This window comes from Geotrypetes seraphini, chromosome 3 (assembly GCF_902459505.1).
Source record: "Geotrypetes seraphini chromosome 3, aGeoSer1.1, whole genome shotgun sequence".
Classification (NCBI taxonomy): Eukaryota; Metazoa; Chordata; class Amphibia; order Gymnophiona; family Dermophiidae; genus Geotrypetes; species Geotrypetes seraphini.
This window is the reverse complement of record NC_047086.1, coordinates 402691568-402704604: the sequence shown is the minus strand read 5'-3', so window position 1 is coordinate 402704604 and position 13037 is coordinate 402691568. Positions and strand designations below refer to the sequence as shown.

At 43.4% G+C, this 13037-nt stretch overlaps 1 protein-coding gene across 4 annotated transcripts in view; it reads left to right on the top strand.

The window, feature by feature from the left end:
- RNF8 (ring finger protein 8) overlaps positions 1-11450 on the top strand; it is a 46722-nt gene extending 35272 nt beyond the window's left edge. For 2 of the 4 annotated variants that reach the window (XM_033939991.1, XM_033939992.1), the window contains exon 8: positions 9213-11450. In XM_033939991.1, coding sequence (XP_033795882.1) covers positions 9213-9343 — 131 coding nt within the window. In that variant the 3' untranslated portion in view covers positions 9344-11450. The remainder of the gene's footprint in view (positions 1-9212) is intronic. The other 2 variants (XR_004538984.1, XM_033939993.1) reach the window with 2 other exon arrangements.
- The last annotated feature ends 1587 nt before the right edge of the window (positions 11451-13037 follow it).

Sequence of the window (13037 nt, the reverse complement as noted above, 5' to 3'; positions counted from 1 at the left end):
ATCGCTTTACGCTGCCAGCGTTTGTTATTGCCGCGTCATTTTTTGTTTGTTTACCGGAGGCCATCCTGATTTACTAATTTGAAAAAATTCAAAACTTTCTATTTTTCCTGACACTAGTTTATTTAATATAATGTCTGTTAATAGCAAGAGCTCCTTCCTCACCCGACCATTCGTGCGAGGTTCCAAGCCACGCCCCAATTAAACAAAACTTAATAAGAAATTACAATCAACTATATTTACAAGTAAAGAAGATATTGGAACAAAATTAACAAGAAATTACAATTGATCATAATTACAAGCAATGAGGTGATGAAGGTGAGCATGCGAGGGGGGGAATGAGTAGGTCATTGGAGTTAGTGAGAAGGGGGAGATTAAAAAAAGGGGGAGGGGACCGGGAGAGTTGGGTCGTTTGAGGGAGGGGAGAGAGAGAGATGGAAGAGCGGGGGGATTAGGGATATTGAGCGTGGAATAAATGAGTTTTGAGTATTTTTTCGGAAATCAAGGTAGGTGTGGACCTTGAGCAACATTTGGGCTAGCCAAGGGTTCTGTTTGGCTGCCTGGAAGGCAAAGGTTTTGTCAAAGAACCTTTTGAGGTGGCATAGTTTTAGGGAGGGGTAGGTGAAAAGATTGATTCTGCGGGAGTTTCTTTTTGTTGCAGTTCAGGTTGAAATGAGGGGTGAGGTAGCTCGGAGATAGCCCAAAGACAGTTTTGTAGCAGAAGCACGCGAACTTGAATAGGATTCTAGATTCAAGGGGTAGCCAATGTAGTTTGTGGTAAAAAGGGGTGTATGTGGTCCCATTTGTTTAAGCCAAATATAAGGCGAACGGCGGTGTTCTGGATAAGTTTCAGTCTCCTGATGGTTTTCTTCGTGGAGGCCAGATAAATGATGATCTTAGAGATCCTATGTACTTGTCTCAAGCTTTATTAAATTCAGATATAATTTTCGTCTCCACCACCTCCACTGGGAAGGCTGTTCCATGAATTTACAAGCCTTTCCTTGAAGAAGTATTTCCTCTGATTACTTCTGAGACTGTCCCCTTGCACCTTCATCATATGTCTCCTCGTTCCAGAGCTTTCTTTCAGTTAAAAGAGACTTGCCTCCTGTATATTTGTCACATAGGTATTTAAACATCTCTATCATATCTCCACTCTCCTGATTTTTTTTCCAAAGTATACATATTGAGATCTTTGTCTGTCCCTATATGCTTTATGATAGAGACCATTGGCCATTTTAGTAGCCACCCTCTGGAGGCTGGCAGCGAGAGCCTCGGCACTCTGGTTCATCCCTAGCCGAGGGAGGGTATTCTGTATGTCTTCCCTCCATGACCCATGATAGGCCAGCTGTTGAGAAGAATAGTGACCCACTGGGGTCAGGTGATTTTTATCGTGCCTGACTGGCAAAGGCACCTGTGGTATGCCAACTTGGCAAAGCTGTAGCTCGACCAGGGACTCGGATTTTGTCATCCTTGTTTCCTCACGCAGGGCCTGTTTGCGCTTCAGGATCCAGACCGCTTTGGTCTTACGTCCTGGCTATTGAGCACGTGGTCTTAGTTTGCAGTGGCTATTCCTTGGCTGTGTTTGCCACCCTAGCAAGAAGAAGTCCATGGTGGCAGCCTGTGCAAAATTTAGAAATGTTATCAGGCATGGTGTATCTGAAAACTCGAGGATCTGTCTGTTCCGTCGGTTCCCCAGATTCTGGAGTTCCTCCGGGACAGCCTGGCAAAAGGCCTGGCCTTGGCTTCTCTCAAGATACAGCTTGCTGGCCTTTCCTGTCGAGGCTCTTTAGCCTCTCATCCGGATGTCGTCCATTTTCTGAGGGGTATGTTGAGGCTTCGGCTTCCCCTGTGGCTGTGTTGTCTGTCATGGAATCTCAACCTAGTCCTTTGTTCTTTGGCTTGTGCACCTTATGAGCCTCTGGAATGTGCATCCTTAATGGATCTCACAGTCAAGTTTGTGTTTCTGGTGGCCATTATGTCCACCTGCAGGGTTTCTGAGCTTCAGCCTCTTTCCTGACTGGCAACCATTTCCAGGCTGGATACGTATGGCTATTTCCTGGTAAGAAGCCCCCCCTTTTTTTTGGGTGCGGCACATGTTGCCAGAGGCGTGTCTTTCTCTTGAGCAGAACCGTCGGCGATATCTTTGGAGGAAATTTGCAGGGCTGCTACCTAGTCCTCTTTGCATACTTTCACCAAGATTTACAGGATTCATGTGGCGGCCAAGCAGGATGCTGCTTTTAGTTCCTCTGTATCTGCAGCAAGCTCATCGGTCCCCACCCTGATTCTACAGGACTGCTCAGTTATGTCCCACTAGTCCAGGAATAGAGCGGTATTAGACAAGAACAAAAGATTAGGTTCTTACCTTTGCTAATCTTCTTTCTTGTAAATCCATGCTCTGTTCCTGGAACCCACCCTGTGAGGTGCTGATTCGCCGATTGTCTGCCTTTACAAGTATTGGTATAGTGGATTTCTGATTTATTGACCAGCCTTTCTAAGAGTTCCATCTTGTATGGGTTTAGCACTTTGTCTTGGGGGTTCCTAGTCTCAGCGCCCCCTTCCGTCAGTGCAGGCTGTGTCTCCTTATAGCACTGTTATTTTTATTGTTTCAGGTTCATTATGTTTTAATGACCTGTTTCAATAGTTCAGAAATTGTTCTGGTTTCATTTATGAGCAGATTAGACTTATTGGTCGGGGAGTATCCCCATATCCTCACTCTTTTGCCTTTGTCCTCTAAAGGTTTTTTCTGGCTGTTTTGTCACAATACTGGATTCCTGGAGGGCAATCCTAAGGAAGGGGGAGGGGCTAAAGACTCTATATAACGAGTTGTCTGGTGACCATAGGAAAATAACCCACTAGTGCAGGAACACAGCATGGATTTACAAGAAAGAAGCTTAGCAAAGGTAAGAACCTAATCTTTTTGTTCTTTTTGTTTCCCATTCCTTTCCTAATAATTCCTAACATTCTATTTGCTGCTGCACACTGAGCAGAGGATTTCAGTGTATCATCAATGTTTTTGTTTTTTGTTTTTAAATTCTTTATTCATTTTTGCACATTACAAACAAGTGTAGCAGATAAACTCATATGAACTTATAAATACATAACTTGATTAATTCTCAATATAACACTTTAAGTATAACATTTCATTACAAATTAATCTTCTATAATATTTTGAATATTATGTAATAAACCTAATATTTAAACTATTCTTATTAAATAGAAAATCCTCCTCTCCCATCACAATATTACATACAAGTACCATTACAATGAAACTATTGATATAATCACATATTATGAAATACTAAAAATAACCCTTCTCCCCCCCATATTTCCCCTCTAAACAAATATCTTATCTTGGGAAAAGTTTATCATTCAATTACAAAAATCTGTTAATGGTCCCCATATCTTCTGAAATTTACCAAAATATCCTTTTTGTGTTGCTATTGTACGTTCCATTTTGTATATATGACATAACAGAATTCCACCAAAATGTTGGACACCTAGATCCTTTTCCTGGATGGTGACCCACGTAGCTATAGTTTGGGTTTCTCTTTCCTACTTGTATCAGTTTGCACTTGCTCACATTAAAATGTCATTTGGATGCCCAGTCTAGTAAGGTCCTCTTGCAATTTTTCATTTTTCTTGCAATTTAACAACTTTGAATATACTGCGTCATCAACAAATTTAATTATTTCACTAATTATTTCCATCTCTAAAAGCAGCAGTTCCAGTGCAGACCCCTGGGGAATTCAAACTATTTACTCTTCTCCATTGAGAATATTGACCATTTAAACCCTATTCTATGTTTTTCTAACTTTTAACCAATTCTTAATTCACAACAGGACATTGCCTTCTATCCCATGACTTTCTGATTTCCTCAGGAGTCATTCTTTAGGAATTTTATCAAATACCTTTGAAAAATCCAAAATACAACAATATCATCTGGCTCACCTTTATCCACTTATTTATTCACCCCTTCAAAGACATGCAGCAGATTGGTGAGGCAAGATTTCTCTTGCTGAATCCGTGTTGACTTTGTTTCATTACTCTATTCCTATGTATACGAGATCTGACAATTTAAGTTTTGCAAACTTGCCTCCGTGCACTTGGCAGCACTTTACAAACAACTTGGTAAGGTTTCATAACCTAGGTATAATCAGTGTCCTCACAGCTGTGTTCGTGTCAATGGTATCTTGCTTAGTGGTGTTCATTATTGTGGTTGTGTGTTTTTGTGTGCTGTTGCAAGAATGTTAGAGCTTTAATTAGAGCAATGAACAAACATTAAGGCCCTGATTCTCCAAAGTGCCGTCCCGATTTTAGGCAGCTGTAGGCGTCCTACAGCTGTCTAAATCATGCCAATCGGGATGCACGTTTTTAAAAAAAATTCTCCCCAGGCAGGCCTGAAGGCGCCTCCGGTAGCCTAGGGAGACCAGCAAGATGCCTAAGCTCGCCTAAGGGCCCTTAGGCGAACCTAGGGTGGCCCTACGCATCTCCCTAGTAGAGGAGAAGCTTAAAATGTAGGCCAGCAAAATGCTGGTCTACATTGTAAGTCGATGCGGCCGCTATACTTATCGCGGCAAGGGATCTCTCTGCCGCTATCAGTATAGCAGGCCGCGGCCTATCTGATCGCTGGCAGGAGGGTGCCCAATCCCTCATGCCCGAAGACGCACCCTCCCCCCCCTCCCGAACAATATCGATCGCTGGCAGGAGGGTGCCCAATCCCTCCTGCCCGAAGACGCACCCTCTCCCCTCGAACAATATCGATCGCTGGCAGGAGGGTGCCCAATCCCTCCTGCCCGAAGACGCACCCTTCCCCCCCCCCGACAATATCGATCGCTGGCAGGAGGGTGCCCAATCCCTCCTGCCCGAAGACGCACCCTCCCCCCCCAACGCTAACAACCCCCAAACCTCCACCCCACCAAACTAACCTGTTCTTACGGCCAGATGGGTCTTGCCCGTCCAGCTGGCAGGCACGCCTGGTCGAAATGAGGCGGGCCCCGCCCCTTCCCGGCCCATCCCGCCGAAGTCTAAGACCTGATTGGCCCAGGCTCTAGAAGCGGGTCTGCCCATCCCCACTTAATCTAAGGCCTGATTGGCCTTAGACTTAGTGGGGATGGGCGGACCCGCTATGCCTAAGGCCTGATTGGTCCAGGCTTCTAGAGCCTGGGCCAATCAGGCCTTAGGCTTCGGCGGGAAGGGGCGGGCCTGCCTCATTTCGACCAGGCGTGCCTGCCGGCTGGACGGGCAAGACCCATCTGGCCGTAAGAACAGGTTAGTTTGGTGGGGTGGAGGTTTGGGGGTTGTTAGCGCCGGGGGGGGAGGGTGCGTCTTCGGGCAGGAGGGATTGGGCACCCTCCTGCCAGCGATCGATATTGGGGGGGGGGACATCTTCTGGCAGGAGGGTTTGGGCACCCTCCTGCCAGCGATCAGTAGTGTCGGGGTTGGAGGGAGATCGGTAATGTCGGGGGGGGGGGCGGTCGGTAGTGTCGGGGGGGGGGGCATCTTCTGGCAGGAGGGTTTGGGCACCCTCCTGCCAGCGATCGGTCAGGGGGGTCGCGGCCCGCTATACTTATAGCGGCAGAGAGATCCCTTGCCGCGATAAGTGTAGCGGGCCGTGTCTAATCTAACCCGATTCTCTAACCAGCGTCTGTAACATGGACACCGGTTACAGAATCGGGGTTTAGTGCAGGCCGATTCTGAATAGGACGCCTCTCCCGGGCGTCCTATACAGAATCAGGGCCTAGGTGTCTTGCGGGCCTCGCCTTCAATATAGGCGGCCTGCCTGGGGAGCATTTTTTTAAAAAAACGTGCATCCCGATTGGCTGATTAGACAGCTGTAGGACGCCTACAGCTGCCTAAAATCGGGACGCACTTTGGAGAATCAGGCCCTAAATTTCTTCTTAAACTTGGTGAGACTGAAAGTGAAATCAGGGATATGTTAGTCCAAGTTATGGGGATAATTCCATGAAGAAAATGGCATTGTACAAATGGATTAACCGTTTTTCTGAAGGGAGAGAAAGCATCACCGATGAAGGTCAGGGCGGCCAGTAACGAGCAGAACTGATGAAAACATTGCAAATATTTGTCAAATTGTGCATCAAAATCGTCGGCTGACTATGTGAAGCATAGCAGACCAAGTAAACATCAATAGAGAAACAGGAAAATCTTGGCATGAGAAAGGTGTGTGCAAAAATGGTCCCGAAGGAGCTCACCGATAACAAAAGCAAAGAGTCAAAGTTTGCCAAGACCTTTTGGAGAGGCAAGACGATGTTTTGGGCCGTGCTATCACTGTTGTTGAAACATGGGTGTACCAATACGACCCTGAAACAAAGTGTCAAAGTGCACGATGGAAGTAAGCCAATTCTCCACGACCAAAAAAGTTCTGCCAGTCCAAATCAAAAGTCAAAATGATGTTGCTAACCTTTTTTTGATATCAGAGGTATTGTTCATTATGAATTTGTACCAACTGGACAAACAGTTAACCAAGTTTACTCTCTGGAAGTACTGAAAAGGCTGCATGAAAAAGTTAGATTAAAATGACCTGAACTTTTCACCAACAATTCATGGCTCTTGCATCACGACAATGCACCAGCTCACACAGCACTGTCTGTGAGGGAGTTTTTAGCCAGAAAATAAATAACTATATTGGAACACCCTCCCTACTCACCTGATTTGGCCCCCAATAACTTTTTTAATTGAAAGGAAGACATTTTGATGACATTCATGACATCAATTCATGACATCAAGGGGAATATGACGACAGATCTGATTGGTATTCCAGAAAAAGAGTTTCAAAATTGCTTTGAAGGGTGGACCAAGCACTGGCATCAGTTCATAGCTTTCCAAGGGGAGTACTTTGAAGGTGACCATAGTAATATTCAGCAATGAGGTATGTATCACTTTTTCTAGGATGAGTTTGCAAACCTAATTGTCAGGCCTTGTATATTCAATAATTTTGTTCTTTTTAATAGCCTCTTCCATTTTGCCTGGTACCAGCATCTGGCTTGCTGATCTGTAATTTCCCAGGGCACCTCTGAGAACCTTTTTTAAAAATTGGATGGTGGATGCCAATCCTACCTCTTATATTTGGAGGTAGTACCAGTCTGGCAGGAAAGATAACAATCTGGCGGACTGAGCAGGGTGATGCAACCACTTGAGTCTCTCAATATGGATTTAGCCCGCAAGATCATCCGAGAATGGGGTACCCCCTTAGTAGATTTCTTTGTCACTCATCTCAACAACTAAGTCCCTCAGTTCTGCTTCAGACTTGGATCAAACTAGACTAGCATTGGATGCTTTTCTTTTCCAGTAGGGAGAGGGTCTTCTATATGCATATCCTTCAAGCCTTCTAATAGGGAACTATGGTTCTCATTGTATTTTATTGGCCATGATAGATTTGGTCCTCTCTTCTTCTGTAGTTGTCCTCCAAAAGACCTTGGAGATTGGCGTGTTTTCCACCCCTCATCACAAAGAGCTAGGTCATCTTCTGCATACTAACCTTTGATCCCTGGCCGTATGACTTGATTGTTGATAGTGTAGAATTTGCATCCTATTAGCTGCCTGTGAGGGTTGTCTCCAATGTCTTGCTGACTTCCAGAAAGATTGCACTTAGAGGTGTTACACTTTCAAACAGAGGAGGTTTGTTGTCTAGTGTGAGGGCAAAGCCCTAGATTTTTCACTTGCTTGAATATCTTCTACACCTGTCTGATGATGGGTTGAAAAACAGTTCTATAAGGGTTCACCTTGGCACGATTAGCACTTACCGTTCTCAAGTAGAAAGTAAGCATATCTCTGTAGAGCCTTTAATTATTCACAAGCATAGAGGAGAGGGTCAGGCGAGGGCTATTCCACAGTGACACACACTCTGCTTGCTTGTTTATGTGTGTCTCACTGTGGAACAGCCCTTGCCTGCTCCCCTTCCTCTCTGCTTGCTTGTTTGTATGTCTGTGTGTGTCACTGTGGAGCAGCCCTCGTCTGCTTCCTCTTTCTCTGCTTGCTTGTGTATGTGTATGTTACATGACTGATTTACTGTTATTACCACAGCAATTGTTGTAACCAGACTGATGGATGTATACCAAGATTGGTATCTCATTATGTATTAATGAATATTGTAACCCACAAACTCCACTTAGGAGGATTTGGTGGAATATAATACCACAAATTACATAACATGTGCCACTGTGGATCAGCCCTGGTCTGCTCCCTCTTTTCTCTCTGCTCGCTTGCATGTGTGTATCACTGGGGAACATCCTAGTGTGCTCCCGACTAAGAAAGCAAGTAGAATATTAGGAATTATCAGGAAAGGAATGGAGAACAAAGATTAGAATTTTATAATGACTTTGTCTCACTCCAGTGTGCAGCCACACCTCAAATACTGTGTGTAGTTCTGGTCGCTACATCTCAAAAAATATAGGGTGCAATTAGAAAAGGTACAGAGAAGGACAACAAAAATGATAAAGAGAATGGGAAGATTTCCCTATGAGGAAAGGCTAAAGCGACTAGAACTCTTCAGCTTGGAGAAAAGACAGCTCAGGGGAGATATGATAGAGGTCTATAAAATACTGAGTGGAGTGGAATAGGTAGACGTGAGTTACTTGTTCATTCTTTCCAAAAATACTAGGACTAGGGGCTTGCAATGAAGCTACTAAGTAGCAGATCTAAACAACCCACAGAAAATATTCCTTCACTCAACTTATAATTAAACTTTGGAATTCATTGCTAGAGAATGTGGTGGAAGCAGGTAGCTTAATAGGGTTTTAAAAAGGTTTGGATAATTTCCTAAAAGTCCATAAGCCGTTATTCACATGGACTTGGTAAATCCACTGCTCATTTCTAGGATAAGCAGCATAAAATCTGTTTTGCCTCTTGGGATCTTGCCAGATACTTGTGACTTGGAATCACTTTATTAGACATTGCAACATCACATTCATTAAATTGTCATCCATAGGACCCCTGTTGAAACACGGACTGTGTTGAGTCCATACCTTCTCCAGAGTTTTTTGTTTTTGACCACTGTTGGAACAGGATACTGGGCTTTGTGTTTGTGTCAACTGTAATTTAGCCCTGGTCTGATCCCTCTCTTCTCTGCTTTCTTGCTTATGTGTGTGTCACTGTGGCATGGCCCTGATCTGTTCCCTCTCCTTTTGTGTGTGTATATATATGTCGCTATGGAGCAGTCCTCACTGGCTCACTTGACTGTATTGTTTCTTTCACTGCAGAGCAGCTGAAGGTCACAGCAAGCCCTACTAAATCAGACAGCGAAGACAGTATCCTTTCTTTCATCTCTTCCATCCTATCCATTAGCAGCTTTGACAGTGATGAGGATGACGACTCCTCATCTGATACCTGAATCCACCACTGAACACAGGGTGCTTGTAGGAGCGTTTGAGACCTGAGTGTTTCCACCAAATAAATGGGAAAGTCTTTGGCCTTTTATTGAGTCTAGTTTCTGGGGGGTGGCACATTAGTGATCTCTTTTGAAGTGTCTGGTTCTGTGCACGTTCTCAGTCACAGTATTGGATGCTTGGGACTTTGGAGCAGTTGTGCCACTCTAAATGTATTAGCCAGCAGTAAGGCATGAGAGAGGAGCTTTTTTTCCATCAAAGCCTTAGCTGTGTGCTGCTGATGAAAGTGAAGATGATAGCTGTTCTCCATTGGTAGCAAGTGCCAGGACCCTCACATTACACTGATGATACTTTGCAAGGAAACAGAAGTGAAAGAACCTGGCGAGCGCTCTTAATTCCTGTCCCTTCCCTTGCTCTGTCAGCCCCTTTAGATGCCCCAAAATGTCATGGGAAGCAGAAGATCAAGACTGTGTGAAAGTACCTTCTGCACCCTCCTCCCATATGTAATGTTGGATGAGTGGGAAGGGAGCTCACGTCTCTCCCCTGAGGACAGTCTGCAAAGCTTCCAGTTACCATGCACTCTCCTCTGAGAATTAACAGAGCAGTAACCAGTAGCATCAGTTGGGCACAGCAAACCTTTCAGCCCCAGTCCTGCCCTCCAATCCCTTTGCTGTTTCACAAAGTGATGCCACTGGAATGCGAAAGTTGGCAACAACAGCAGTCATTGCTGCTTCCTCTGGGTCTGGAGTTTCTTGAAACCCAAGCAAAGTAAGGTAAGAAGAGAGGAAAAATTAGCAGCAGAGTAACTGAGCAGCATTTTGTCATTCTTAGCTGGCAGGATTGGGGTATATTAAACACATTTTATTCTTGATATTATCTTGAAATCCAGTGTGCAGAGCTGTGGGGCTAAATGAGTTTGCCATAATTGCATTTTTCCACAGGAGAGACGGTAGCACCAGAACAGCAGCTACTTCAAAAACACTGGCCACCACATCCCTCCTTTCAAAGGGGACCAATACAGAAGTGTTCTGTCAATCTCATCTACAGCTGTCTGGGCATAAGAAATGAGATTCAGAGGTTCCATAGCAGGAGTGGTTTGATTAATGTTGGCAGCAGCTAGAATATGGAAAATGCCACAGCACTCAGTTGCAGCCCATGGACCAATCCTTTTTTTCTCTCTTTGCATATTTCTACCGCTGCAGCAAAGAAGTAAAATGGGTCAGCCTTGTATTTATTCTTTTTCAGCATGTTCCCATATTTAATGAGATTTAATTTATAATGCAAAGCTTTTGCAAACTGATGGTGCAGCTTGGGATACATTGTTGGGGTTCAAACACTTTTGCAGCTAGCGCAAAGGAACCAGGAAAAACTATGAGAACTAAAAATTCCTGTGTGATGTCAATTTTTCAGCCTTTTCATTGTCCCTCTAAGTAGTGACCTAGATCGGAGGTTTTCAATCCAGTCCTCACAGACCACCTGACCAGTTGAGTTTTCAGGATATACACAATGAATTTGCAAAAAATAAATTTGCATGCACCGCCATCCTGCTATACAAATCTCTCTCGTGTATATTTAGTGTGGATATCCTGAAATCCCAACTGGCTAGATTGTCCCTGAGGACTGGCTTGAAAAGTACTGATCTAGAGAATCATCATCACACTTGCCACACAGTTTCTTTATCCACAATTCTTGGATCATTTACAGGGTCTGTAACTGGAGAGAAATGTGCCAGAGCCCTCTCAGTAACGAATCCAAAGCCACAGCTGTTCTATGAACCTGCTGCTTCTTGCCATTTACAGATGTTTAGCTCAAAGACCAAAAGGCTGCTGTTTCTGTTGTGTTCCTTTTTAGTGGGACCAGTTGTCTGTTTCTGTCTGTGCCCTCTATATAGGAGCCTCTGGGGATACTTTGCATCTGCCTTTGGATAGCAATCGATAGAAGGACACATACAGAGGACTCCAAGCTTTTCGGGGGGGGTGGGGTGTGATAATTTTTATCAGAAGGGATTGTTGACTTTTTGGAAAATAAGAGTTTTGCAGTAGTGCAAGAATAATGTTGATCATCTTGTATTGTTCTGAGCGTTTTGACTTTATTAAATCTATTTGTCCTCTTTGTGTGGTGTCTGTCTCTTACATGCACTTAAGCCAGAGCAGAGCTTATGGCCATCCTTGGGCTCTTGGGTCTGCTGCAGTCTATGCGCTGAGGATTGAATAGGGGAAGATAGTATACATTGCTGCAGCAGGGATGTAGGAATGGCCTAGGCACCCTTGAGGAGTTAAGTCTCTTAAAGCCTCCTGAGAGAACCTTAGAACTTTGGGAGCATGACTTGACACTATCCTCCTGTTGAGTCCTTAAAGAGCCTAAGAGAGGGCTGCCATCTTGTATTTATTAACTCTTAAATGTTTCAGCTGTATATCCTAAGAGGTTCTTCTGAGTTTGCTGCGTTGGGATTAATATTAGAAATCTTGAGCAGATAAAAATTGAGTTGCATATTTCCTTCTCAGGGTTGAAGTGGCATTGTTCACTTTAGATCAAGGGTGAACAACCTCGGTCTTTGAGGGCACAACCTAGTTGGGTTTTCAAGTGTGGTGTAGCAGTTAGAGCTACAGCCTCAGCACCCTGAGGTTGTGGGTTCAAATACCACGCTGCTTCTTTTGACCCTGGGCAAGTTACTTAATCCCCCACTGCCCAGATACATTTAGGTAGAGTGTGAGCCCACTGGGACAGATAGGGAAAATGCTTGAGTACCTGAATGTAAACCACTTAGGCTATAAGTGGTAAATACTAAAAATAAATAAAATAAAAATTAGATCTGTTTGTATATAATGGAAACAGTACATGCAAATCAATCTCATGCACATTTTTTTTTTGTTAAATCTTTATTCATTTTAAAACCAGCACAAAGTGCAACACATTATCAATTAACACAATAGACTGCACTCAATTCCTTCAAATGATACAATAAATACATAACCCCCTCCCTATCCCCACCCACCCTTCCTAAAAGTGTAAAAACACTTAATATAATGCAAATGATCAAGATAAACAACCTTGCAATCAAATAATAAATTAATTACATACCCCCCTTCCCATCCTGGATGTACAGAATCAAAGGGCAAAACTAAATAATAAATTCATACAAAATTTTGTTAATGGGCCTCAAATTTTCTTGAACTTCTTATAATGTCCCAAATGCATTGAGACATCATACGTTCAAACTTATAATAATAATAATTTAATAATAGTTTATTTTTATATACCGCCATACCCAGGAGTTCTAGGCGGTTCACATCAATCAATCATTATATATACAGTACAAATAGATATTTAGAATTGAAATCATCTAAAATTTTGGCAAAGTTAAAAGCTTACAGTGGAAGATACAAATAATTTAAAATAAGATAAAAATTATAAGTAAGTAATAAGATACATTAGGTTGCCAGTCTATTGAATAATTGAGTTTTTATCTGTTTTCTAAAATCAAGATAAGAGGAAGACTTCTAATGCAATTTTGGCAAAGCCATGTATTCAGTGTGTCCACCTGAAAAAGAAAAGGTTCTGTCGAGGAACCTTTTGTAATGACAGGATTTTATTGAGGGCTATGCAAACAAGTGGTCCTCTTCGAGAGCTCTTATTAATGTAACTCAGGGTAAAATGAGGGGTAAGAAAGCCTGGTAGCAGATACGTGAGAACTTCAAT